The 26,954-nt window shown below is 53.7% G+C and overlaps 3 protein-coding genes across 4 annotated transcripts in view; 2 read left to right on the forward strand and 1 right to left on the reverse strand.

Annotated features, from left to right (window-relative positions):
* Positions 1–4,210: 4,210 nt before the first annotated feature.
* Positions 4,211–12,829, forward strand: RRP36 (ribosomal RNA processing 36). The gene is made up of 7 exons (XM_030448552.1): positions 4,211–4,525; positions 8,368–8,506; positions 10,040–10,106; positions 10,927–11,031; positions 11,154–11,228; positions 11,340–11,457; positions 11,670–12,829. Exons 1-7 carry the CDS (start codon positions 4,273–4,275, stop codon positions 11,807–11,809), a joined length of 897 nt encoding a protein of 298 aa, XP_030304412.1. The 5' UTR covers positions 4,211–4,272; the 3' UTR covers positions 11,810–12,829.
* Positions 12,830–14,936: 2,107 nt separating this feature from the next.
* Positions 14,937–18,260, reverse strand: LOC103538580 (transmembrane protein 121). Its single transcript, XM_030447815.1, has 2 exons — positions 18,196–18,260; positions 14,937–16,432 (listed from the first exon to the last, which is right to left on the reverse strand). Exon 2 carries the CDS (start codon positions 16,429–16,431, stop codon positions 15,493–15,495), a length of 939 nt encoding a protein of 312 aa, XP_030303675.1. The 5' UTR covers position 16,432; positions 18,196–18,260; the 3' UTR covers positions 14,937–15,492.
* Positions 18,261–25,097: 6,837 nt separating this feature from the next.
* The window catches only part of LOC103538623 (phosphofurin acidic cluster sorting protein 1), a 66,739-nt gene continuing 64,882 nt past the window's right edge, over positions 25,098–26,954 (forward strand). Inside the window, exon 1 of one of the 2 annotated variants that reach the window (XM_030448424.1) lies at positions 25,098–25,204. In XM_030448424.1, coding sequence (XP_030304284.1) covers positions 25,113–25,204 — 92 coding nt within the window. In that variant the 5' untranslated portion in view covers positions 25,098–25,112. The remainder of the gene's footprint in view (positions 25,205–26,954) is intronic. The other variant, XM_030448422.1, reaches the window with a different exon arrangement.

Genomic DNA, 26,954 nt, shown 5'->3' on the forward strand with positions numbered 1-26,954 from the left:
CCAACAACTCCAGCTCCCCTGCTCAACCAGCTGCCTCAGCCACAGGCTCACTCTCAAGTCATGCCATGAAATTATGGAGGGTTTTTGCCATGGCATCCCCTTCCCCAGCACCGAAACACCAAGCTCACTCTCCTTGTAGAGTGCCAGATAGCAGGAAGTACCCACAGTCTACCCAAGCTCACTGCACTTGGCACCATGGTGTTCAGCAGAGGCTCCTCAAGATGCTGCAGGTTCCATCCATGGATGGCTGTAACTCTAGGGAGAATTGTGATCTCTGGGATATTGAGTGGAGACAACAGGCCCTAGAAAGGCTCACCACCCCATGCCAGCTGCCTCTAGGAGAGCAAATCATGGTAGGGAGAAGGCCTCTCTGGAAAGAAAAGATGAGGCTCACTAGGGAGAGGGATCACAGGAACCCTACTCCCCTTTCACATGTTTCCTCTCATTCCTGGGCACTGTGGCTCTGACATCCCTCTGCCAGAACCTTGCAGTACACCCAGGGATGGGACACTGCTCATCATCTCAGTCTGAATGTCCACAGTGCATTTTCTTGGCATATCAGCTCCTTCCCAAGTACTTAGCTCAGTCATCAGTGATGCTGGGGAGCAGCTGCCAAGCAGACAGACTAGCCACAGAGACAAGCCACAGGCCTTCTGCTGGTTTGGCAACAACTGTGGGCCAGGAGCTGGGCGGATGTGTGCCCCACAGGGGGATCCCTGCTACCTTCATCATCACCCCCTCCTGAGCAGCCAGGTTTGTTTTAAAGACCCTGGCTTCCTTTTATTGCTTCCCCTCTCAGATTGCAGCCAGCTGCCAGGGCTATTTTTAGCAGCCTGCCTTCTAAAAATAGCCTCGAGCTGTTTGGAGTTGCGTCACTAGAGGTAACCCTCTCCATGCGAAGCCTGGCCTCTGTGCCCCAGGAGGGTACAAAAGGAGCTGGGAGCAGCAGGGTCAGCGGGTTTAGACAGCAGCCAGAGAGGACGGACAGACGGACGGTGCGTTGCCAGCGGTGCGTTGCCAGCTTCAGGCATCCTAGTGCCGGCGTCATGACCATCTTCTGCAGCCACTGCCACAGGCCACTGCAGGCAGAGATGAGCTACCTGACCAGGAGGGACAAGCAGGCACCCAGTGCCTCGAAGCCATGCAGGTGAGCTCCCCACTGCCTCCCACTATATGGGGCAGTGATGGCATCCTAGCTAGGGAAAGCCCCTGGATAGTGCCCGAGGGACTTGCAAAGGGCTGGTACCAACTTGTGAGAGTGAGGCTGCCAGCTGGTGTCTGCGGAGGAGGTGTGGGTGCTTGGAGGGGCAGAGGGATTTCAGGTGGTTTAAGAGTTCCCACCCTTATGGGGTTTGGTAGGGAGGTTTTGTCACTCATGCTCCCCCCCAAAGCATTACTGTCCAACCTGGCCCCTAGCAAGAGGGGTACCAGCCACACCAGCAGCATGGCTACCCCAAGGTAGCCATGAGCACTTGTGCCTGCTGAAGCACTTGTGCCTGCTGAAAAAGCCACCAGAGGTTTGTTCTACAAGCAGATGGCATGGGCAGCGCCTTTCTAGGGAGCATCTCCATGTCCCCAGACTTGTACTTATACCCATCTGAGCAGGCAGGGAATGCTGTCCCTCCCCGGATAGCTCTCCCTAGCAGCTGGCATTGTAGGTCAACCAAGAATGCCTCCAAGGCTCGCCGGGACCAGATCAATGTGGAGCTGCAGGCTCTACGCTCCCTGCTACCCATCTCTGCGAGGGAGAAGGAACGCCTCTCCTACCTCCACACCATGGCCCTGGTGTGCCTCCATCTGCGGGGAGCTCAGCTTTTCCCACCAGGTACCCATGGCACTGCTGTACCCCACACTGGCTTGTCTTGGCTCTGCACAGGACACTGTTCCTGTTCCCAAGACAGAGCTTCACTCCATACTTGCCCAGTAGATTCGTCTCCTCCTGTGGGACCAGCCCTCGGCACAGAGCTGCTCTCCCTGCTGCCAGGATTTCTGCTGGTGCTCTCAGACAATGGCAAGCTGGTCTACATCTCGGAGAACGTGGCTCAGGTCCTGGGCCTCTCTGTGGTGAGGCCTGTCCCCTGGGCATTTGTGGTCACTGTCCCCATACCCGTCCTTGTGCCTTTATTGTATGCACAGCATGCTCCCCAGTGGATGCTGGCCCATGGTGCCAGTGGTCTGTGCGCTCGGTGTCAGCGCACAGCCCACCAGGGCAGGCACAATCTACAATGGCAGCCGCCTCTTCATCAGGTAGAGCTGCTTGCCCAGGGGGACACAGTCTTTGATATCCTAGATGGGGGTTCGCACAAGGATGTGCACAAGAAGCTCCTCCTTGCCCAGGGGCATCCCGGCAGAGGTAAGGGAGGCCTGGGCAGGTATCTCACAGATGCTCTTGCCCTACTCTGGCCCTTTGTAGCTGCAGTCAGAGAGCCAGGGCCTGCCAGCCCTGCTGGGAGCAAAGCAAGGTATCCCCTGACCTGCTCCAGCTGGTTTCTTTCCCCGCAGAAGTCACGTTTGTCTGCGAGATGCGCACGTCCAAGGCCTTCCGGCTGCGGCATGGGGGCAATCAGGCTGTGGCAGTGCGTGGGCGCTTCACAGCCCTGTGTTGGCCGGCCACCCCCTCCACCACAGCCTTCCTGGCACTCTGCACACCAGTTGCACAGTTCCCTATCAGTGGGAACATTTGCTCCCATGATGACTTATTCCAGAGCACGCACATCCTAGACATGACGTTCATTGACGTCACAGAAAGGTGAGGGGTGCCTTGCTTCTGTCACAGCCTCAGCTGTTCATCTTGGGCAGCAAGGATCCTTTCCCTTCACCAAACTGCGTGTGGGACCCTGCCTGAGCAGCGAGACTCTCCCACAAACTCTTTCCCCCAGTCTGAAACCCATTTCTGTACCCAGTGTGTTGGTTTCTCCTCCCTCATGCAAAAGCTGCTCCTTGCTGACACAGCACAGACCCTGCAAAGCACTCAGTCCCAACTCCCCTTGTCTTCTCCAGCATCACCTACCATCTTGGCTACCACAGGGAGGAACTGATTGGTCAGTCATGGTACAGCCTCCTACACCCCGAGGATGCTAACCGAGCAGCAGCCCAGCACAGGGCTGTGGGTGAGTGCCAGGCTTGGGAACAGGCGTGTCTTCCTCTGGCTGCATGGTCTGGTTATGCCCAAAACGTGGCTGCCCAGGACAGCAGAAACAAAGTGAACTTATTCCTGCTTGCTGTGGCTCCCTGCTCTAAAAAAAAAGATGAAGCAGAGAATTGGTTACACACTCATACGCAGTCTGCAAGGTCAGAGGCAGCTTCCAAGAAGGGCACCCTGCTTTGCCACAGTGCAGAGCGGCGGAGAGACGGCACCCGTTCGAGGTCCAGCTTTTCCAGAGGGCAGGGCAGTTACAGACCTGACTGCCCCCCGTGGCTTCTGTCCAGCTGGGCCCGGAGCCGCAGACTGGCCACAGCCCCCACCAGGGTGGCAAGCGGGGTCCACGGGCAACACGAGGCTCAGCAGGAGCAGCCGTGCCCTGCCGCAGCCTCACGCAGCCGCTTGCCCGCAGCGATGGGGGCCGGGGCGGCGGCAGAACCAGCAGTGCTACGCGTCCTGCGGAGCGACCGGACCTGGGCATGGCTCGGCGTCTCGGCGCGGCGGGAGGGCAGCGGACACGCCATCACCTGCACCAGCCGCTGCCTGAGGTGAGGGCCCCAGCGGGGAGCGGGGCGGAGCGGGGCCGTGCTGTGCCGCCGGCCCGCCCCTCACCGCCGTGTCCCCCGCAGGGAAGAAGAGGCGCTCTACCTGCGCGCCCGGGAGCACCGCCCCGCAACCCGAACCGTCCTGCCGCCGGTCGCCCCGCCGCCAGGACGGGAGCTCAACCTCCTGGCCGCACAGCTCCGCGCCCTGGCCGACAGCCTCTCGCCGCCCGCCGCCGCCGCTCCGGCCTGGCCTCAACTTTTCGCTTACCCGCCCGGTACCGCAGGGTCCGTTCCGGACCACTCTTTGGGCGAGGCGCTTCCGATAGCCGCAGCCCCCGCCGCGCGCGCGCCCTACCTGCCCTGCGCGCGCCAATAAATGCCGATTTCCCCGCCCCCCAGCCCCCGCCCGGCTCTGCCCGCCCGCTCGCGCGCGCGCCGCCGCTCCCGGATCCGCGTGAGCTCGTGGCCGTCACGTGCCGCTCCGTGCGTACGGGCCTTGGCGGGAGGGAGGGAGGGAGGGAGAGAGAGGAACCGGGAGGCCGCGAGGGACGGGGGCCCCGGTACCGTTGCTGGAAGTGGGTGGCGATGCGGCGGCGTCAGGAGGGCGCGGGGGGCCGGCACCGGCGGGCCCAAGCGAGGGGACGGAGAAGAGCGGAGGAGGAAGCAGCAGCGGTTGAGTGGCCCCTGCGCAGGAGCTCCGAGCAGCGCCTCGGGAGCCTGCAGTTAGCGGAGGACGAAAGCTCGGGTGACAGCAGCGATGGAGACGACAGCGAAAGCTCCGCGGGGGCCGAGGGCGCGGGCAGCGGCACGGAGGAGGTGGCGGGATCTCTCGGGGGAGGTAAGTGAGGGCCGCTCCGCCAAGGTGGGCCCTGGGGCCGGGAGCGCCCGCGGGGAGAGGTGGCGGCCCCCAGCCCGTCTGCCGGCATGCTCGGTATGTGGGGGCCACCCCTTCGGTCAGGCAGCTCCGTCACTGTCCGTGCTTCAGCTCCTTCGTCCTCCTGCTCTCCTGCTGCCCGCCTGCCCAGTGCGGAGGACGAGTTGGGAATCAAGAGCAGGGCTCAGCTTTGAGCTCTGGAACAAAAACTTCCAGGAGCCTCTTTTGCGTCTCCCCAGTCGCCCATCCCATCTGTGGAAGATCTCGTACATCTTCTCGAGAACATCTGCTCAGTGAAAATTCAGATACGCAGTAGCTTGAAAGGTCCTCGACAGGAGAGGTGAACGGGAAGAACCGGGCGCTGGTGCTTAGGATCAGTGCACTCAGGCAGTTGCTCTCGGCAGCAGTATCACAGAAAGTTAGAGCTTGGAAGGGACCTGGAAGGATTATCTAGTCAAACCTACCTGCCACAGCAGGGTCACCTACAGGGGTGACACAGGAACACGTCCTTGTATTAAAATTGTCAAGGTGAAGATGAAAACCATATGAGAATTAAGGCCCTGGAAGGGCATTGTGAGAGAATGGGCATCAGTGTTAAGTGCTGTTAAACACATGGCACAGTGTGTCACGGGTGTGAGAAGTTACTGGTGGTCTCAGGAGGAGTCTCCGAGATGTGTTTGTGGGGAGAGGAGCACCGTGTCTAGAGGCAGGCTTTCAGGAATGGGATTCCAGTGGTGGGTGGGGTGCTCCCCCATCTGCTGGCATTCAGTTTACCTCTCTTCATGGTGAGCTATAGTGAAGCTCAGAGAGAAGACTGCTGATAGTTGTCACCCTTTCCTTCCCACAGCTGGATGTGAATAAAAACAGCAGTTTTACTTTTACTGGCTGTCTGGCTTCTCTGTAATCTCATTTCTGTAACAGAAGTGGTTGTATTTGAGTCTAGGACTATGTTTGTCTTGGGGACTGCTCACTTCTACCTTAGAACAGGCTTTTTCTTTTATGATGCTATCAAATGATTTTATCAGTGTGAGTGGCTAATTCAGCCTCTACATGCTTATAGTAGTATGTATTTCATGGACTGATGCTGCTGTGCAGAAAACACTGACCCATTAGATTTTAGGTTGTCAGGTCTCATCTGGTGATGCTGTACCTGTACTGAAATACTTTCTCAGTGGAAGCTGTGCATTTCATTTGTACCAAAAACTCTTTCTTAAGCCTTTACTAAATGCTACCTCTTTTTACGTGGTGTCTTTATCTTGTTTTCATTGACATGTAACCTTTGAAGTTTTATGAATTTAGTTTTGAATTGCAACCAAATGGAATACTGTAGGGCAGGGGATGTCTTATCTGTCTTTGTGAAATGTTAGAGTAGCTTCCACATCATTGTTTTCCCTTAATGCTTTATTTGCCCTTTTGACTGTTATTGCTCAGTGTTTCATTTGCCTGTCCAGTGATGTTTTTAATATCCAGTGATGCTCAAATATTTCCCTATATAGTGATTAATTGTTCTGTACCCCTGTAACTTTTTCATATAGTGCAGCAGTCTAATGCTGCCTGCACTGAATTTGAACAGTGTGGTGGCAGATGTGGTGGCAGGTCTTAGAATATTTTTTTTTTCTTAACTTCCTGCGAGTTTCCTGAGAATCCAGTGTGATTACTTTAAATTAATGAACTGCATGGCACTCAGCTCTCACCCAAACAGTTATTTGGTCTGAGGGCAATTTCACACTCTGGGAAAGCAGGCAGGCAGCCAGTGAGTGCACAAGAGTGACACTGAAAGAGATGGAGAACATGAGGGAGATCAGAAAGGCCTTCTTAAGAAGACAGGGAGCAAGGGTGTCTGCAGGAGCCCAGGCCAGAGATGACAGCAAACTGCAGTTAGATAAGTGGGAAGGGTGTTTTTGGGGAAGCAGTGCAATGAAAGCGTGCCGTATTCTCACTTCCTTTGTCCCCTGTGTGGCAGACAGCATGTATTATGTTCCCTTAATCCTCAGAAGACTGATGAAGGTTGACACAGCAGAATTTCTGGGTGTTCAGAACAAGGAAAAAGAAAGCAGTTCTTGAGGAAGTGCTTGGGTATGCTCACTATGTTTTCTGGATGATGCGAGTAGATTCTGAGGCAAGATGTCATGTTTTTTGCCAAGATGAGGCTGACTGGGGTGATGAGTCTACACTTAGAGCCAGTGGGACTGACCTGGTGTTGCTTCCTGTATTTGGCAGCAGACTGGGGCAGAGCATGCAGAAACCTTGTGTCTTGGGGCTGTTTGTTGGGTTTTGGTAGTGGGGATGCTACAGAAGTGGCCCCTGCAGACACTGCTGCTGGTGGAGAAGGTGGTGGGGGGAGGAGGTGCTCCAGGCACCAGCGCAGAAATTCCCCTGCATCCTGTGGTGAAGACCTTGGTGAGGCAGGTGGTGCAGATATCTGTCTGCAGCCTGTGCAGGACCCTACGCCAGAGCAGGTGGGTGCCCAAAGGAGGCTGTGACCCCATGGAAAGCCTGTGCTGAAGCAGGTTCCTGGCAGACCTGCAGCCCCACCCTGCCCACCCTGGAGCAGGTTTTCTGGCAAGACTTGTGACCCTGTGGGGGATCCATGTTGGAGCAGGCTGTTCCTGAAGGACTGCACCCTGTGGGATGGACCCAGGCTGTAGTGGTTCCTGAAGAACTGCAGCCTATGGGAATGGCTTCACATTGCAGAACTGTGTAGAGGACTGTCTCCTTTGGGAAGGACCCCTCACTGGAGAGGGGAAGAGAGTGAGTGGCAGAGACAATATGTGGTGAGCTGACCACAACCCCCATTCCCCATCTCCCTGCACTGTTTGGAGGAGGGGGGGAAGAGAAGTTGGAAGTGAAGCTGAGCCTGGGAAGAAGGGAAGAGGTGAAGAAAAGGTTCTTTTAGATTTGGCTTTATTTCTAATTATCCTACTCTGATTTGTCTGGTAATAAATTTGGTTGATATTCCCCAAGCTGAATCTGACTGGTCCATGCTGTAATCAGTGGCAGTAATTTGGGTACAACTGGTTTTGCTGCTTCCCGTTTTGTGTTGGTCTTCTAGTCAGCAGTCAGAGGGGGAGAATTTCCTGAAACAGAAGGGGTAAAAAACACTCATGGCAGGGCTAGAGTATGGAACTGCTGATTGATGTTGTTCTTCCCCCAGTGACTCAGGCTAGAAGCCTGAGAGATGATGAAGGTGAGATGGTGAAGGTTTTATGTCCGGATTTCAATAGTTTTCAGGCTTCTGAGGTGCTGAGGAGGCTCCGTCTTGTGAATTGCTTCTTTGCAGATTGACCAGAGCTGTCACAGATGTGCAGTGGGGAGAGTGTCTTAACAGACAGAACAGGCAGGTTTTCCTGCACCTTCTGGCTTGTCTCATAGTGTGAGATGTGTGGTGATGCTCATTTAAAGGTGGTGGGACAAGAGGAGGCTGCTGACGTGAGGGAGTCAGGATTAAGAGGTGACCCTTCAGAATTTATAATGTGGCCAAAATATAGTTCAGTGCAGAGCTCATACTGCTGCTTGTACCAGGTAAAAGATCTGAACTAATCTTATGTATGCTATTGAGTGGAGAAAGAAGCAAAGGCACTCTGGGGAGAGAGGAACACTTCTAGTGCTAAAAAGTGATTAATGAGAAAGAAATCAAAGGCTGAGTGATGCAGTGGCGTTTTTTCTGCCACACAGTTGTACAGGGATGGCACTACTCTGCTTGTGTCACTGTCACAGGCTCTGAGATATCCCTCTTCGTGGACTTTGGGGGTTGGAAGTGCTTTGAGAGGCTATTTGGTTCAGGTGTGTTCTGCACTCTTTTCCAGATCAGTGTTACATGTCTTTTGAGGAACTACTGCAGGTGCAGAGCAGTACGAGAACAAGAGTGTGCAAGAAGGTGACTAGTGGGAAGAAAACTTCAAAATCTACCAAAGCTACAGTGAAGCAGCAACAAGGCAAAAAAGGGTAAAGAGTTTCTTTTATCAGAAAAATGTGGATGTGTGCTCTCTGCACTCTAGAAGCTATGCTGGGAGCTCCTGAAAGTGTTGCCATTGCCTTGGAGCTGATGCAGACCTCCTTTCATGTGCTATACAATAATGCCTTTTACTATTGCGTTTTATTTGGCCATGATCTCTGTTGGTACAGAGCTCATAATATACACTCTTATTCAAATCCCCAGCAGCCACCTGTTACTTGATAGTTAAATTGGCATATAATTACTTTACACCCTCTGTATTAATGCATTTTTAAACCCATGGCATGGTATGTTTCTCTGTTGAGCTGTGTGGTCGTGCTTTAATTGTGTCCCCTCTGCCCTGAAATAGTTACCCTGCTGTTTTCTAAACCCATTCCTGCTTACCAGTATCTTCTGCTTGGCTCCCATTGGCTGGAGTTGCCTTGACAGCCAATTGTTCTGGAATTTCATTAATCCTTCTGTAGTTGTCTCCTGTCTGTGTTGCTTTTCCTCACAAAATTATTTATGGTCACAAACTTTTTCCTGTCCTCAGTGGTCTTTTAATTTTGCATATTCTGTAGCTGCTGTTGATGTGGTTACTGTAAAATGTATTCAACACAACAAAAACTATCAGATGTTTTTTACAGTCCTCCACAGGCCCCTAGTGGTAACAACTGTTACACCAATACCTTTTATTTGCAGTAGTTAGACAGTTTCAGTCCTCGGAGTCATATCCAAGTGATTTGAACAGATTTCCTCAGATTTCCTCCTGGCATTCCATAACCTGTTCTAAATCGCTGCTGAGTAATTGTTTCTTCTGCCGTAAACAGTTTAGAATAATCTTCCTGCTGTATCTTTTACTCAAGACTCTGGTGGTTTGTTTTTTGGTTTTTTTTTGCGGTACAGCAACTTCACACAGTGTCTCTATTTCTGCCCCACAGTTTGCATAATGCTGCTTTTATTTAATTCCCATAATTCTTCAAGTGATGCCTTGCTGTAAATCCTGCATGCTCTGTCTCTCATGTTTTTGTTACGGAAGTGAGCTTCTTAAAAAAAAGAACTTCAGGGAAATCCCCCAGAACTGAGCTGGCTTCAGGAGTGCTGTGTCAAGCTGTGTAGAGCATTGCACAAGGGTGTAGGCACATCGACGGACATGAAGATACACTGAATGCTGCCCTAAGTGGGCTTTGGAAAACTCACTCATGCCTGTGGGGTTGTTTATGTTCATGCTCCGGTGTTGCCAAACTGGGGGATAATACCCACATTGTGTGTACTCAGTGCATAGCTCGCTTCTCTTTTAGTGTTCTAATAAGTTACTTGATGCACTGACAAGTCAGGGGGCACGGCGTCCAAGTAGTATGGGGAAAGTAATACCCTGGTCACCTCTTTGCTCTTCGTAGTTATCATGATGAGGATTGAGTGGGAGAGCGTGCTGCTTCAGCAGTGTGCAGTAATATTCTCCTGACGATCTGGCTAACCTGACATGTTAACCTGGCCTGCATTCTATTCTCTGCTCCTCTCAAATGCATTTTTCTTGTTTTCAGGCCATTGGAGATGTCTGCCAAGAAGCGTGTACCTTTTTTGCGACAAGTTGTCTCTGTTACAAAGAAGGTGGGTGCTCTCCCTCCCCAGGTCAGTAGCTGACTTCCTTTAGTGATTTAATAGAACACAGATGTGGTAATGGGAGCACTGAAGATGACAGGCTGTTTTTGGAGAACAGGGCTTTGATCACTGTCTGGTGAGTGCAGATAATGCTAGTGTGTCTCCAGAGAGCAAGATATTGGGTGCAGGAGCAGCTGCTCTCTCTACAACGTGCTGCCCTGCAGAACAAATAGGTTGAGGAGTAACTTGAACATTTGAGACGTAAATGTTTCTAGAAGATGTAATGGCACAGCTGCATTGCAAGCTGTGGTCATTGTTCAGTTATAATCACAGTGGAAGTTCAAATGTCCATCTCATTTCTAATCTAATCTAACTTTGATTTATCATTGCTGGCTCAATATACATTAATTTCTACAGTTAGAGATCTCATTTTGTCTCTTGCCTTTGTATGACCTGACTACTAATCTGTGAAAATCTAAATAGATTTGAGTTCCATGGAGTCATCCAGCTCTTGGTCTGGCAGTTGCAAGTGTCTGGAGTCAGAACTCATGCTGCCATTGCTTAAATTGGCTGCTCCTGGGAGGTCGACTTGCATATATAAATGCCCATTTTTGGTGGACTGGGTTGTAGGCATGACTTTGTGAGGGACTGCCACCTTAATTATGGCATTCAGTCTTTTCCAACTGCAGATGTTTTCAGTGGTGGGCCCATAATATTGCCATTAAAAAAAAATATAAAGGAAAAGGTCTGATCCATGTAAGGAAGGTAAGCAGGCTATTAACAGGGTAATGCTGGCCACAGCTCTTACTTTTGCCTTTCCTGCCTGCAGGTCCACAGAGACCCTCGATTTGATGACTTGTCTGGAGAGTATAAGCCTGAAATATTTATGAAGACGTACAGCTTCCTGGATAGCATCAAGAAGCAGGAGAAGGAGGTGATGCTGTGTGCCTGTCCTTGATCAAGAGAATCTTGCTTGGTCAGGGCACCTACTGCAAAGGCCTTTCACAGTGGAGGTGGCAGGCAGGCAGTCATACAGCTTTCTGCTCTCTTCTTCAGATGGTTCAGAAGCAGCTGAAAAAATGTCGGAATATGGAGCAGAAAGAGAAACTCCAGCAACTCCTGAACCGCATGGTGAGTTCAGTGTAGCTTCTCCTCGCCTATGAGGCAATGCACAAGAAGAAAGAATGTGTGACCTGAGGTCTGCCTAAATGCTTGCTGACACAAGCCATCTTGTCTGTACAGACACAGCAAGAACAGGCACAGAAAAAACAGCAGAAATTGAGGGAGAGGGAGCTATCTTTGAAGAGACAACAGAGGGAATTGGCCAAGCAGGGAAAGAAACCCTTCTTCCTAAAGAAATGTAAGTATTTGGTGTAAACATGCTGCAGGAAGACCAGTGGTGAGTATTGCTAACAGGTGTCTGAGCAGAGGAAGCCAGTTGTCCATAATATTCCAGTGCTGGTTCTCCAGGGAGAAGCCAGGCCTGGAGCCAGGGAGGAAGAGCTGAGAAGGGGCTGGTCTGTAGAGGTGATTGGGCTTCAGTTTAAAACCTTGCTCCACTCTCCTTTGCAGCTGAGAAGCGGAAATTGGAACTTGCCGAGAAGTATGCAGAGCTGAAGAGGAGTGGAAAGCTGGAGAGCTTCCTGAGCAAGAAGAGGAAGAGGAATGCCATCAAAGACAAGCGCCGTCTGCCCTCACAGAAGAACTTGTGACTGCAGACATGCTGTTGTCTGGCACAGGGTCCTACTCTGTCCCAGCTAAGCCTGGAAGATGGGACATTCGTCTTCCAAGTACCTGCCTTTCACTGTACAGTGATACTCCTGTAACAGGACCAGAGCAGAGACTGAACTGAAGGATGTAATGCTTTTTGTAGCTGTAATATCCTCTTCACTTATGGTAACAAGTCTGTCATGCATATCTACATGGTGCGTGCAAAGAGTTGTGCCTGTCCTTACATATGCTCATCTCTTCTTCTAGGTAGGAGAGGACAAGCCCTACCCTACTCTAATTTCTACCAGACACCAACTGGGAGGTGGGAAAGGACCTCGGGGGGAGGGCTCTAGTACCATAACTGCAGAGCAGGCCTAGCACTGACTTCAGACCAGGGTGCCCAGGGCTTCTTCAGCTGGGTCTGGGAATGCCCAAGATGCAAACACCTGTCTTAGGCTCTGCTCCCGTGCTTCAAGTTCTGAAGATTAAACTTCTTCTCCACCCTAAAACTAGGTTTTGGTCTGTAGCATTGTCTTGTTCTCAGCAAAGTGCCTGACTCAGTCTTCTCAGTAGCCTTGTCAGGTCTGGGGTGTGAGTGAGAAAGGGGTGCTGTTAGGTGTCCCCAAAGCCTTCTCTTTCTGAGGGTGAATAAACTGTGTTCCCTCAGCCTTTCCATGCATCAGTCCAGCCTCTGACAACTTTCACATTCTCAACTGGAGTCAGCCCAGACGACCAACATCTTCTGACTGCCCAATCTGGATGCAGTATCTGGATCTAGTCTCACAAGTGAAGGAGAGATGATCCACCCTTCTGTGTGGGTCCCACCATAGTGATGCAGACCCTACTCTGGTTCAACTTCCTTGAATCCAGGGCACACTGCTCAGGGCTCAGTGCTTGGGTGCTGCTGTCTGGGATCTCTCCAGCAGGGCTGCCTCTCTTCTTGGCTTCTCAAGGTGTGATGTGGGGCTACTAGTGCTTCTAGGAAACTGATTCTGTAGGAAATAAAATACCTCAGCTTCCCTTTATTCCTAGTGCTGGTGTTGTTACAGTCAAGTGTTTGAAGTTATGGGAGTTAATGCCTCTCTCCATCTCCATCCTGCACCCCTGAGGGTGTTGCCAAAACATCTGCCTCTATTGCAGTTCCTGTTCGTGATGTGAGTTCTGCTCTGGTGACAGGTTTTAGTGTAAATGTGGGAAGGCAGAAGAAATGGGATGTGCTAGCTTGGCTGCAGACCCCATGGAAATCTCCAGCTGCCTTTAACCTGCATGTGGCTTACTGCTTTGGACTGTGCTTGGCTTCTTCCTCCTCCTTGTCTCATGATGTGGAACGCAGAGCCTACTGCCTCCTTGTGTTTTCAGAAGAGATGTCTTGGGAATTAAGTGGCAGCAACAAAAGCCAAGGCTATCCTGGTCCCTTTGTGGCATTGGTCTGCTGTTTTATGCTCTGTTTTTAATCCAAAGCTGAACCAATGTCCTGCTTTACTTTAAAGCAGGAAGAGAAGAAGGCTGGGGCCTGAACAGGCTGGAGGTGGTTCATCCCTGTGTCTCTGCTGCCAGTGCCTTGCACACCTGGGTCTGTGTCCCCATTCTCGGCTGTTGGTGGGCCCTGCCTAGCAGGGAGTGAACCTGGTGCCCCCCTAAAGTGCTCTTACTTTCCTCTCTGAAGCCAGATGACTCCTTCCTGCTGAGGTCTGTGTGCCTGCCTGCAAAGAGGACATCATTGCAGGGATCTTGCCTGCTTCAGCACATCAGCAATAAGGAGCAGGTCTGGTGATGTGCCTGTCCCTGCCAGGTCTTGTGCCCAGTACCTGGCATCAGGGGAAGCCTTGGGACATCGCCCAGTTCAGCCAGTGGGTGAGAGTGCTCTAGGCACTTGGTGTTAGGGCAGACAGCAGCATGGCAACAGGAGCTCATGGGAGGAGATGCTTCCAAAATCCCCAGAGAGCATTCTACTGCTGGGGAACTGCTCTTCCCTGTGGTGTCCTAGCCTCAAGAATTCAGTTGGGTTGTTTTCCTTCTGTTTCTAATGCTGCCCTGGAAGGGCATCTGCTGGGCCAGCTCTATGGTGTTAAGGTGAACTGTGGGGACTTGTTATGGGTGCCCCTCAGGAGGCACCAGTTGTATGACCATGAGTTAACAATGTGCCCTTGTGGCCAAGAATGCCAATGGCATCCAAGGGTTGGACTCGATGATCTCTGAGGTCCCTTCCAACCCAGCCAATTCTATGATTCTATGATTAGAAGGGGTGTGGTTAGTAGGTCGAGAGAGAGAGGTTCTCCTCCCCCTTTACTCTGCATCTGGAATATTGTGTCCAGTTCTGGGCCCATCTGTTCCAGAAGGACGGAACAGCTTGAAAGAGTCCAGTGTAGAGCAATCAAGATGATGAAGGCAGCGGAACACCTCCCTTTATGAGGAAAGGCTGAGGGAGCTGGGTCTCTTCAGCTTGGAGGAGAATGAGGGGTGACTATTAATGTGATAAATATGTAAGGGGCAAGTGCCAGGAGGAAGGAGTCAAGCTTTTCTCAGGGGTGGCTAACAACAGGACTAGGGGCAATGGTTATATACCCGGCTGGTCCCGGGACATGTGTAGTCCCAAGGAGGTCTGAGCCTGGGAGCTGTGCTGCAGGGCCAGATCCAGCCCCAGCATACGTGATTCCGTATAAATAGAAGGAAGAATTTTTTCACTGCCCAGGGAGGTTGTGGAGTCTCCTTCCCTGGAGACATTTAAAGCCCACCTGGATGCTTTCCTGTGCAACCTGCTATAGGTGACCCTGCTCTGGCAAAGGGGTTGGTCCCTTACAACCCTTGACTTTCTGTGATTCTATGTAACTGCAGCTGGCTGCACAGGCAGAGGTGGCTGACAAAGCTTCCACACATACTTTGCCAGTGACACCTTCAGACTCTCACAAGGACCTGACTCTCCTGTCTGATGGCCAGGAGGAAGGGCATCAGATCCAGGTGCTTGGGATGTTCTTCCCAGGCCTGGGTGGTCACAGAGCAAGTTCCCCCACCCCAGATGTGTTCTGCAGCTGGATATCCAGCCTTGCAAGAGACAGGCACACACAGGATCTGGGAGGACCTGCCTGCCAGCAGGGACACACACAGTGAGGAGGCTGCAGGGCTCGGGCCTTTTATTGCAAAGAAGGAGATACAAAAAGGACGGTCATTCTCTCTGAGCCCCCCCACACCTGCAGATGGCCAAGAGGGGTGACAGGCAGAGGGGGGCCCATGCCTCAGTCCCTCAGCACAGGGACCCTTGGCTCATGCCACAGGACTCAAGGCTGCTGCCAAGCACTACGCTGGAGCCAGGGCCAACCCCAGCAGTGGTGCAGGTGACCCACAGTGTCTCTCAGTAGCCCTCTGGCTTGAGTCCTGGCTGTGGCAGTGCTGTGGAGAGCACTGATGGGCCTCAGCCAAACACAGGGTGCAGCAGGCAAACCTGGCCTCCTTCTCTGCTCTGCTGCCCATATCAGTGGGGTGCTGAGGTCCCAAACTGCTCTGCAGCCTGACAGAAGCTGCTAGGGGGGACTCTTGCCATGCGACCCTTGGGTACTGGAGCAGCCTTGCTCAGGGAGGGAGGGAGCTAGCTCATTGCCCTCTGTCCAGGTGGGGTGCTTAGCAGCCCACCTCATTTGCAGGTATGGCCAAGCATGGCAGTGCCCAGGCTGTGGCTCCTGCTGACTTGTCATGTGTTGTCCTGAGCCAGCTTCTCAGGGCAGGCAGGCTGGTCCCGGGACTTGTGTAGTCCTGAGGAGGTCTGCGCCTGGGAGCTGTGCTGCAGGGCCAGATCCAGCCCCAGGGATGCATGGTGCTGGTGTCGCTGGTACTGTACAAACATACAGACCTTCAGCCCAATGGCCAGCATGTTCTTGCCCATGAAAATGCTGGAGACCCGGGCGTCCCTGAAGAAGATCATGTTGCTGCCTCGGATGAAGATGGTGGTGATGTTGACAGTGAGCATGCTCAGCATAGGGTATAGCATCATGCGGTGCGGCATGATGCTGATCCCTTGCATGCTGATCTCACAGAGGGACACACAAGGGAGGACCAGGAGCAAGATATAGCAATAGAAGAACATGATGCCCTCAGCCCAGAGTGGCAGCCCCTTCTTCTGGGGCTCCCAAAGGTTGGCCTGGATGTCCAGCACATCCAGCATGTCCACAATGACCCAGAAGAGGCGGTTGCGGAGATCTTCCTTCTTCTTGAATGTCCTGACGTACTCCATGTGCTCTGTGGCCACCAACAACACATACAGGGCTGGGATGCAGATGGAGAGCAGCAAGGTCAGTGCTTTGCGGGCTATGAGATCCAGGCTTTTCCGGTCAGCTTTATAGTTCTGGTATACAAAGTAGACTTTGATCTCCAGAACAAAGACATACAGGAACCAGAGGATCATGGCGTAGCCCCTTTTAGCTGTCTTTACCTCTGCCCCAACCCAGATGGCCACGTAGCGGAGCACCAGCAGGAAGCACATGTCACCCACTGCCACCATGACACAGATGCCCAACTTCCTGGAGCCTTGGCTCTGCTCCACCAGGTAAGCATCCATGAGGATGAGGCTGGTCATGATGAGCACAGTGGAGATGCACACATGGGGCTTGCTGACAGGTGGTGGGGGAACCATCCTGCACAGAGGAAGAAGCAGGGCTGTCAGAGAATTGCTGGGATTCCCCATCCACACTCTTGAGCACCTTTCTACCCCCACTCCCCCTCCCCAACAACTGTGGATGGCTGAAAGAAGACAAAAGAGTTCATAGACTCCCATCCTATGTACCTAGTTTGTTCCAAACCCATGTACTCCTAACCAAAGCATTCTTGAGACTCCCAGCCAGGCCATCCTGGTGGCATATGCTGGTTGAAATACAGCTTCTAGCTTGCACGTGGGGATATGGTGAGGTAGGCTGGACAGCCCTCAAGCACTTCAAGCACTGCCTTTTCCAGCAGCACATCCCATCGGTTTGTCTCTGTCACTGTGAAGAATACATGCCTTATTTTTCCATAGGCTTTTCCACCCAGGAGCACCGGTTATATTCTCTCTTGCAAAGCACACAAGACCATATCAATGCTCTTAACCCAAGCAGGTCTTTTACTGCTACAGTCCAGGACTGCTCTCTTTTCAGTCTCCTTTATTTTCATGCACAGCATGAGGAGAAGGATTATTTTTAGGCTGGCTGGCCTGTGAAGTGGGAGGGAAGAAATCAGCCCAACATCTTGCATTTCCTTCAGCTTCTCCCTCCCCAAGAGCTCTGCCTACAGCTGTTTGCCTATGCCCACCATGCCTCAGCATGACAAACCAAAAGCAAGGAAAAGCAGCTCCAGGACACAAGGAGCTCTGCAACAGGCCCTCAATTTCAGCTGGATGCTCAGCTTCCCCAACCTGGGGCAGAGCAAAGTGTGGTCCCAAAAAGTACCTTTGCCTGCCTTGGACAGCACCAGGGCTGTCAGGCTCTCTCTCCTTGGCCAAGCACAGCTGAAGGCAGATGCTGCCAGAAACAGAGGAAGGACAGAGCCGGGGCCTCTCCAGGCACAGCTCAGCAGCTGCTCTGGAGGGGAGCCAGTCCCCTGGCTTAAAGGAGGATGAAGCTGGCCTGTTGACTGCACAGCACTGCACGATGGCTGCCAACACCCGCTCAGCCACACCTGGTCCATGCAGGGACCCTGGGACACCATCCTGGTCACCTGGTGGGCAGCATGCAGATGGCACTAGACCACAGAGCAAGCACTTGGGAGCAGGATGGAGGCCATGTGGTTACAGGTAACCAGTGCTCCTGGTGCTGACAGGACAGGGCACAAGCTACCCCAAATCCTGCCTTTTGGCTGAGGGAGCAGTCATCCTGCGCCGTCCTGCATCCCTGGGCCCAGAAGCATCCTGGCACACTGAAGGAGGCAGTGAAGCATAAGCCTGCCAGGCACAGGTGCCTCTCACTAAGAGAGAGAGAAGAGACGCTGGCAGGAACGGTGGATGTGGCACATCTGGGGCGTGCTGCACGGGTGAGCTCTCTCCCTCCTTTCACCCCCCGGTCTTGTCAAGCCTTCAGAAGAGCCATAGACAGCCCCAGCCCCGGGTCCCACCTGGCCAGCGGGGCCCGCGGCCCCCTCGCCCGCCCCGGGGGCTGAGCGGGGACAACCTGCGTGCTGCCTCCCTCCTCGGCAAAGCGCAACGCACCGCGGGCTGCGTCCCCCGGGGTGCCGAGAGGCTCCTGGGTACACGGGCGACCCCGGCCCTGTCTGTCCCGACTCTCCTCCCCGCGGAGCCCGCAGCCAGCCCGCAGCAGCCGGCCCTGGCCGGGGCCCGGGGCGTCGGGAGGGGAGGGCAGGCCATGCCCGCTGGTCGTGGCGGCTCGACCAGAGGACGGGGTCCACCGCCCCCCGCCCGGTCCGCGCTTACCTCAGACGGCTCCCCAGGGTGCCGGGGCAGGGCGGTAGTGGCAGCAGCGGGGCCCCGGTGGCGGACCCCGGCCCGGCGCGGCATAGCCCAGCGCGCCCCGGCGGCGGCTCTGCGGCGGCGCTTGGCCCCTCCCGGCGGGCGGGCGGGGACTGATGCAGCCCCCGCCTCACCGGAGCGCCCGGCACCGCCCGCCACCCCCTCTGCCCTCCTCCCCTCGGCAAGCCCAGGGCCGCCGCCGTCCCTCGTCCCCGCCTCCTGCACCCTCCTCTTCCCTTCCCGCCCCTAGCAGGTCCCGCCCTGGGGCCACATCCTACACACCGCTCCCCCCTCTCTGTCGCCCAGCAGCGAAAACTTCTGCCCCGGCACCTCTGGCCTCACCCACCCAGAGCCTGCAGAGCCATGGGTGCTCCCTGCCGCAGCGCAGGAGACCTCTCAGGAAAACTTGGGGAGACGGGGGTAGCCTGAGCTGGCAAAGGTCCTGCCCACTGGCCGACCACCGGACCGAGACCTCTGCTCGCTCATGCCCCACTGGTGGACCAGGCAGAGGTGGAACCCAGGCACTTCTGTGATCTGGCACCCCGCCGTGCCCGTCTGCAGGGATGCTGAGGAGCTCCAGCTCCGCAGGATAGAGCAGGGCACAGCCAGCAGGTTGTATGCAAATAAACCAGACCAGCAAAGGCAAAAGGTTTCCCTTAAGCTGGAGGACATCCCTCCCTCTGCAAATGCTCTTCTACCAGCACGAGCAGCTTACTGCATTTAACTGAGAGCTTGCTTCCAGTTGATTTAGGTCTTAGCTATGCAGGGAAAGTTTGAAAGCAGACTTTGAAGTGCTAATTGTAAATATATTTGTATTTTTGAAGATGCTCAGATCTCTGGAGGTGGGCTACAAGCAAACCCAGGCATAGACCAAGACCTGAGTGAGAGGGCAAGTTCCAGTCACAGTCACTACGAGTACCAGAAGTGCACATCACCTCCAGCGGCTGAAAGGGTAGCCGTAAGTCCTATGTGGTATCTGATGCCTTAAGGCATCTTGGGTGGTACCAGGAACATATGAACGCAGCTTGCAGTGCCCATGGCAAATGGAGACACTGAACTAGCAACAAGGTTCAGCTTGCCTGTCCTGCAGTGAGACGGGGCTGGTATATGCAGGCAGGTAGAGGGCCCAAGTGAGGGGAGAAGAACTCTGGGTTAGAGAGATGCAAAAAGGTAGAGTTTGGCTCTGGGATCATTCTCCTAGACCAGAAAAACCCAGCAGCCTCCAGAAGGGACTGAAATGTCAGGGAAACAAAATAGCCAAAGCAACTTGCCTCCAAAAAAACAGAAAGGAGACCTTGCAACTCAAGCTGAGTGGAGAGCACTGTAAAGCACAAGAAGGGATGCCAACATAGACACATAGATCTTTCCTGCTGGATGCAGAAGTGTCAGCTCTCATTTAGTATCAGGGCAGTCTTTTACTGTGTCTGAGGAGGAGAGCAAAGAGTATGTGTCCATGGCAGCACCCAAGGCGGTGATCACAGAGGTACCCACGTGACAGAGGCAGGAGAGAGGTGCTAGAGATGATTCATTCTTTGGCTGGAATCATAAACCCCCAGAGTCTTCACCAGAGGCTAGGACAGGAGGTGATGACGTTCGTGTGGGAAGCAGTAAAGAGCTGCTTTAACAGGGCCCATAAAAATAAGCAACCAGAGCACAAGCAAATACCTGCTTCTTTAAAACATGATGCTGGAACCAGGGTGCCAGAGTTCACATGTGGATGCAGCTGTGATCAGAGACAAAATGGAAGGAAACTGAAGAGGGTTACACCAGGGTTTCTAGGCAGAGAGCTGCTCCCTGGCTGCTACTGCCTCCAGACCTGTGAGGAAAAGCATCTTCAGTTTAGCCTTGTGCTGCCTAGGACACCTGCACCACAGGGCTAAGCTGAAGAGTCCCTCCGTGTAATCAAAGGCTGTTGGGAGAGAGCCAGAGAAATCCATCAGTCATGTTGCACACAGTTGGAGAGGAACTGTAGGAAGTGGGAGAAGTTTGTCAGCAAGGAATAGCAAACTGGCTGCAGTGGGGAATGGCTGGCAGTGGCCTGGGCTCTCAGCACCGTACTGAGAGCTTCAACTGATCCAGAAGAGCTCTGTGGCCCCCCAGAGCCTGGCCACAGAGTTGAGGGCAAGAGGTGGCTGGGATGATGGGCAGCCTTCAGGAAGGCAATTAAAAAAAAGAAAAAAAAGCAAAACACATTTGGACCAGCATCTGAGTGAAGGTTCTCAGGTGCTGAAGGGTACGTCAACATCACAAAAAGGCCTAACCTTGCTGGAAGGTGACATTAGAGTGAAGAAGCAAGAAATTGGGTATGTTATATAAGAAAACAAAGGAATGAACATACAGAGGGAATCCAGGTAACCATTCACCAAAATGCAGAACGCAGGAGACTGAACTAAGTGATGGTGACAATGTCCTTTGGAGTGCAGGCTGGGCCTCTGAAAAAGTGGTGTTTATTGAAAAATCTTAATTTCAAACAAATCCACGTGCAGCATCACGTATCTACTTTTGCTAGCAGCAAATTCGAGGAGGAATGAATGTATAAAGATAGAAAACAACATGATAATGGTGGTACTTAGATATAAAATAATGGGTACTTGGCCCAAAGCTGTGGCAGCACATGTGCTGGACCACCCCAAAGCTCCCGGAGGAGAAGGCAGTAGGGCAGTCCTGGCAACCTGGGCTCAAAAGGGTTTTGAAAGTTGAGGCTCGTGGCATTGAGTCTGGAGCACATAAATTCTGGAGGTTCTGCAGGGCAGGGACCCACAAGGTGAGATACCTGAGTGACAGAGCAGGGACCAGCAGCCCAAGCACTGGTGATGTGGCACTGTCCCAGGGGCCCAGAGACTGGGCTGGGTGGGGGACACAACCCACAGAATGGCTATTTTTGTGCCACAGCCTCTGGGGGCCAGTGCCCACCCCTGCAGCCTTCTCAGGACCAAGCTGCACCTGGCTTCTTGTCCTCTGTGTGTGTGACCTGTCCCACTCAGGCCCTGGGGCCAGAGTTTCCCCTCCTAACACCCCCACATCACATCCCCTCCAGCCCTGGCCATGCCACCCCCAGCACCACTGGGTTGAGTTCCTCCCAGTTGCATGATGCCCATGGCACAGCCAGATGTGTCTGCACTAGGCCTGCCACCTAAGGACAGTAGTACTTCCCACCACTCTGGGCTGGGGCTGCTGGCAGCAGGGGCCTGCAGGTTGTGGTCACAAGGGAGAAAATGTGGTTTTGCACCACAGAAGATGCTCCTACAGATAAAATCAGGGTGTTCTGAGATGTGTATTGAAGAGAAATGCTCTGCTTCTGAGCAGCTATGGTGTCCTGCTGCACCTCAGCCTCATCCAGGCTGCAAAGGCTATGGAAATGGCTCTTCCAGGAACAGTGCAGCAGCTGAGAAAAGTGCTGTCCCAAAGGGATCAGGTGCCCTGAATGGGTGTACTTGATGGACACATGGAGGCACACGCTGGCACCTTGTCTGTCAAGTACAAAGGCACTAGCTGCTATGAGGCTTCTAAAGAATGCTAAAGTGTCTAGGAGAGGCTGGTAGGCACAGCCCATTTGGATAGCAGTGACACACAGTAAAAATGAAAGGGGGTATCTAGAGTCACATTTCATGGTGGTTACTTGGATGCTAAAGCACAGGGGTTCCTTGGCTGCTTACCCTGATCTGCTCAGAGAACATATCTACAATGAGGCAATCTCAGATGGTTCTTGGCACACAGAAAGATCTCTTCTGAAGTGGTGGTGGGGAAACAGCTGCATGAGATGACGACTCTATAGGCTCTATTTAAGCTGAAAGATAACTAGGCTTTGGTATTTACAATGAAAAACACAGAAAAATTTTGACCCTAAGGACAGGGAAAAGCCATCGAGTGTGGAAGAGCACTGCTTTGGGTTGCTGATCCTGTAGGCAGAGTGTCAACATAACACTGAAGGTAGGAAAAAATTAAGAGCAGGCTGTGTAGCCAAGCCACCACATAAACAAGGCACATTGAAACAGCCTGAGAACAAATGCATAAATTTATCTGTAGAAAAGCCAGAAGGCTGAAACAAACAAGTAAGCTGCACAAAGCATAGAGGTACTCAAAGGGAACAGGCTGCATGGAGAGAGCCAGAAAAATCCACTTCAATCACATTGAACATCCCTCCAGGGGAAATGCCTAAAAAGGAGGAAGCTCATCAGCAAGAAACCGCAAGTGGTGTCTGCAAAGGGAAAGGCCATTTGTGACCTGGGACCCATGCTGAGAGCTTCATCAGCTCCAGAAAAGCACCACAGAATGTAGAGAGTGGCACAGCCACAGAGCAGAGGTGGTTGGAAGTGATGGGCATCCTTCAGGAAGGCAGGGAAGAAGCAGGCCTCACAGGCCAGAGAGGTGGCCCAGGGAAGTTGCAGGATTGCCAGCCCTTGGGGTCTGCCTGGAAGGCTTAACTCAGGGGCTCTCACTTCAACAGTGAAATGTGCAGAGAGGCACCTCTGTCCTCCTGGAAGTGAGAAGACATCCATGAAAGCCTGAAACATTCAATTCAATTGAAGTACCACAGCTGGGAATGGTGACTAAGACTGGAGGGCACACAGACCAAAGCAAACAGCTGGGCAGGCACTGCAATGAGTTTTCTACAGACAAAGCAAACCCCCAGATCTAGCAGGCTCCTCTGGAGTAGCGGGTTGCTTCTGGGGAAAGGCAATGATGGTACCCAGCTGAGATCAAACCATGATTGGTGGAAATGCTCAGATAAGGCCAGGCAAGCATGACCATCACATGCTGGCTCTCTCCTGCTGCAAAACACGGTTTTCACATGCCTCTGCAGAGTGGTATGAACACGCAGCTCAGCCTTGATCCAGTTGGACTTCCTCTGCAAAGATCCCTTTAGCTTTTAGAGAACAAAGGCTGTCAAGGATGAAAGGAAAGGTCCTCTCATGCATTAATGACTTGCCTAAAGGAAGGAAAATGCATGAAAGCAGCAAACAAGCTGTTTTGTAATCAAGACAGGAGGCCTGGGCAACTCTCTGCTGGGATCCATGCTATTCACCACATGCAGAAATGGAACAGGAAAGAGGGCAGAGAGCAAAGTGGAAAAGTTTAACAGTGGTTGAGTATTCATCCAGTCAAACAGAAAGCTGATATGAATACCTATGTGCTACTGAGAGACCTGAAGCTCAACAGCAGAGGAAATGTAGAACTAAGAAATGCAAGTAAAAAGATAAAAAGCCCAAGGGGCAGACGTTCTGGGAAGTGACCTGAAATGCTTACTGATAGTGCTCTGAAAACACCACTATTGTGGCCAAGCTGCAGATCTTTTACAGTGCTTTGCAAGATTGTCCTTCTGAAATCCCAATACTTCTGCTAGCATAAGCCACATTTTAGTTTGCTTGGAATAACAGTGCATCGATGGAAAAATCAGTGACGAGTATATTGAACAGCACTGGTTCTGGCTACAGAAGCTGCGGGCTTCTCTTGAACAAAATAAAGAGAATGGTTAGGCTATTATTGCTTCTGTCACTTCTTTCAGATAGTTTTAAATGAGGAGCATGGCAGCTCTCAGTTAACCTCTGCCTCCTTTCAGGATCCCTCAGCCAGCATCACCCTGTTCTGACCATTCATTACTGGGTTTTTTCTACTTTTTTCCACCGGCAGCGACATTTCAGACAGATCCTCTGCTAGGGCCCTGCAAAAAATAAGGTCCAATAGGGGATCCTTCCGTGTTCTGTTAGAAAAGCACCACAGCAATACATTTGCTCAGCTACTGCGCTACAGGCTCTGCCCCTCCACACCGTGCTGGTCCAACAGATGCTCCAGTGGGTCCTTCTTCCCAGGGGAAAAGCCAGTCAGTTATGTTCTCAGCTTCCTTTTGCCAGACTTGCCTTGCTTTTATCTTCAACTCACCAGCCCTGTGGTCTTTAGTTTCCCTGCTCCCGCACCCTGAAGGTTGTTTCCTCCTCATGTCCACCCACTGCCCTCCCTGCTGCTCGCCTGCTCCCGCTTCCAGTCACGCCTTCCACCCCGTCCCCGGGGGGCTCTGGCACCCCTCTCCCCACAACAGCCGAAAGCTCTCCCCGCGGGGTTCTGGCAGGCACCGCCGCGACATTCCCTAATCCGCCGCGGGGCGTTGCTCCTCCACGGCCAGGCTCTGAACCGGCTCTCGGGGACCCCGCCTCCGTCGCCCCGGGACCGGTCGCGGCAGCAGCGGAGCACAGCCCCGGCAGGCCGCCACAGGGCTCCTAGGCCCGACCCCGGCCCGGACGTTCGACTCCGCGTTCCCATGGCAACCCCACCCGCAGTCCGCGGCCCCGCGCCCGTAAGCCGCGCGCCCGACCACGCCCCTCGGCGAGCTCGCGCGGGCCGCGCCGCTGCGCTTTAAAGGGGATGTCCGCCACACCCAGCCCGCAGCCGGGGCAGCGGCAGTGTCGCCATTGGCTGTCCCCGCCCCGGCGCCGCCGTCCTTGTCGTTCCTCGATTGGCTCCTGGCGGCTCCGGCCACCGCCTTCTCGGTTCCGATTGGCTGGCTGCCAAAGTCGCCATCCTCGCCCTTTCCCCGTTCCCATTGGCTCTTCTCCTACCGCAGGCCGCGCCCTGGCTGCTCTCTGATTGGTCCCGGGCCTCCGCCGGCGCGCCCTGCCCAGCTCCCGTTGGCGGCCCCGGGGCTGCCGGGCCCGCCCGGCCGCGCGAGCGAGCGGGTCGGCGGGCGCGCGCCGAGGCGGAGGCCGGCGCTGAGGCGAGGGGTTCGGGCCGCCCCCCCCCTCTCCCCCCACCCCGTATCGCTTGTGGCGGCGGCGGCAAGGATGGCGGCGGCGGCAGCGGCGACGGCGGCCGGCGCGTTGGGCTCAGGCCCCGCCGCGGGGCCCCCGGCAGTGGCCGGCGGGGCGGCGGCGGCGACGGCAGCGGCGATGGCGGCGGCCGGCCCCGGGCCGGTCCCCGTGCCCATGAACCTCTTCGCGACGTGGGAGATAGACCGTTCGGCGCCGAGCTGCGTGCCCAGGTGAGCCGCGCCGACCGGGGCCACGTCGAGGGCCTCCCCGCTCCGCTGTGGGGGTCCCTGGTGAACCTGGGGCCCGCTGGGGGTGGCACGGGTGGCGGAGGGGCGGGATCGGCGGCCCCTGCAGCATCCCTGACCCGCCGAGCCGGGCCGGGGGCCGCGCCCCCTCGGTGGCGTCTGATCCCTGCCTCAGCCAGAGGTTGGCTGCGCGGCGGGCGGCTGCCCCGGCCGCCGTTACTCCGGCGTAGCGCCCTGTGTTCTTCCATCGGGAGCAGCGGCAGCAGCGGGGAGAGGTGGGGCTGGGTGTGCCAGCACCGGACCACCGTGGCCGCATTGGCTTCTTGCTGCGGCCTCTATCTGGTGTCTGCCGTGATGGCCGTGGAAGATCTGGGAGTGGGCATCTCCTCGCGGCCATGCTGCTTCCGAAGGCTGCCCCTGAAGGGAATGTTGTCTTTACAGCCGGTCCCCTGAAGCCAGGTGGTGGCTCCTTGGCATTCCTGTGGTATGGGGTTACCTGTGCCACCTGCTCTCCAGACCGTAGGTAGCAGCAAAAAGGACTGTCTCTGCTGGCAGCTGAACTCACAGCTGTACCACAGCTGGCAGAGCTGGAGGAGAAGCTGAATGGTGTGTATGTCATTTTGGACTCTGTGGCCCAGGCTAGACGTGCTTCTGGGAAGAATGCAAAGACCAAGCGGTCTCCGAGCCAGGAGGTGCTCAATGTGTTAATTAGCTACGTGTCTTATGGCCCACTCATCCTACCAGACCTATATCAGGAGGTCTTCTAATGAGAGTTAAGGGGCACGTTCAGGAAACCACTCTGGATCCTCATTGTGTATTGTGTATGTTGTCTGCAAGTCATGCATTAAAATCCTGCACAAAATCTAGAAGGAGGATATTCAAGAGGAGAAAAATAATTGTTCCCGTAGGGCAGGAGAACACCATCCTTTTTGAAAGGACTTCAGAATGTTGATGTGTTTGTAGGGAGAAATTCAGTGATTGAGTGGATAGATGGGTCGGTGTAGAAATGTTCTGAAATGCTCTGAGATGGCTGAGAAAGCTTGTATGATTGCAAGGCCTAAGGAGGTCCTGGGCTGAGCAGTCAGCAGACAGGAAGGAGTTTGCAACATGTGCCTCTGAAAAGCCAGTGCAGCTTTTCATGACATATGCTGAGGCTGTTGTGTGGAGCAGGAAGCAGCCATCACTCTATAGCTTTAAAGCGACTTGAAATATTGTTTATTTGTGGGTAGGTTACTCCCAAGCTGGAATTTGGAGAGCAGGGCTGAACTATCAGATTGACGTCCAGCAGAAAGAGTAGGAGTTGCAGATAGAGCACAGACTTCAGTGATGATGAAGGATGTGTGTATGTACATAGTCTTCAGAAATGGCAGTGTTGCAAGAGCTAGAGAGAAGAGGAACTGCTTTGGGCAAACCAAAGACCAAGTGACTGAGAACAGTGAGACTGAGCCTAGAAGTGGGGTTACACAGGTGTCGGGATGCCAGGGGGTGAGTGGAAATGGTGTGTCTTTAGTCTGAAGGTTGTTGGAAGAACCACTCATTGGCCCAGTGAATCCTGTGCCTTTTTTACCAGGACAGTTTCTGTTAACATTGTTTCAGATGCCTGTTCTCATGTACGAGCTTCTTAGTGTATCGATAGGTATGGGGTACAGCCACCTGACACACCATCTTGGAGGAAACGTTTGTAAAATTAATCTGATTTTTCATCTCTAGAATGCCTTCAAATGCAAAGTTTGTT

This window comes from Calypte anna, chromosome 3 (assembly GCF_003957555.1).
Source record: "Calypte anna isolate BGI_N300 chromosome 3, bCalAnn1_v1.p, whole genome shotgun sequence".
NCBI lineage: Eukaryota > Metazoa > Chordata > Aves > Apodiformes > Trochilidae > Calypte > Calypte anna.

Coding starts and splice junctions, on each gene's coding strand:
- RRP36 (XM_030448552.1), top strand. CDS start 4,273: ATGCGGCGGCGTCAGGAGGGCGCGGGGGGCCGGCACCGGCGGGCCCAA. Junction 4,526..8,367: donor GGCGGGATCTCTCGGGGGAG/GTAAGTGAGGGC, acceptor ACTCTTTTCCAG/ATCAGTGTTACATGTCTTTT. Junction 11,229..11,339: donor AGCAACTCCTGAACCGCATG/GTGAGTTCAGTG, acceptor TTGTCTGTACAG/ACACAGCAAGAACAGGCACA.
- LOC103538580 (XM_030447815.1), bottom strand. CDS start 16,431: ATGGTTCCCCCACCACCTGTCAGCAAGCCCCATGTGTGCATCTCCACT.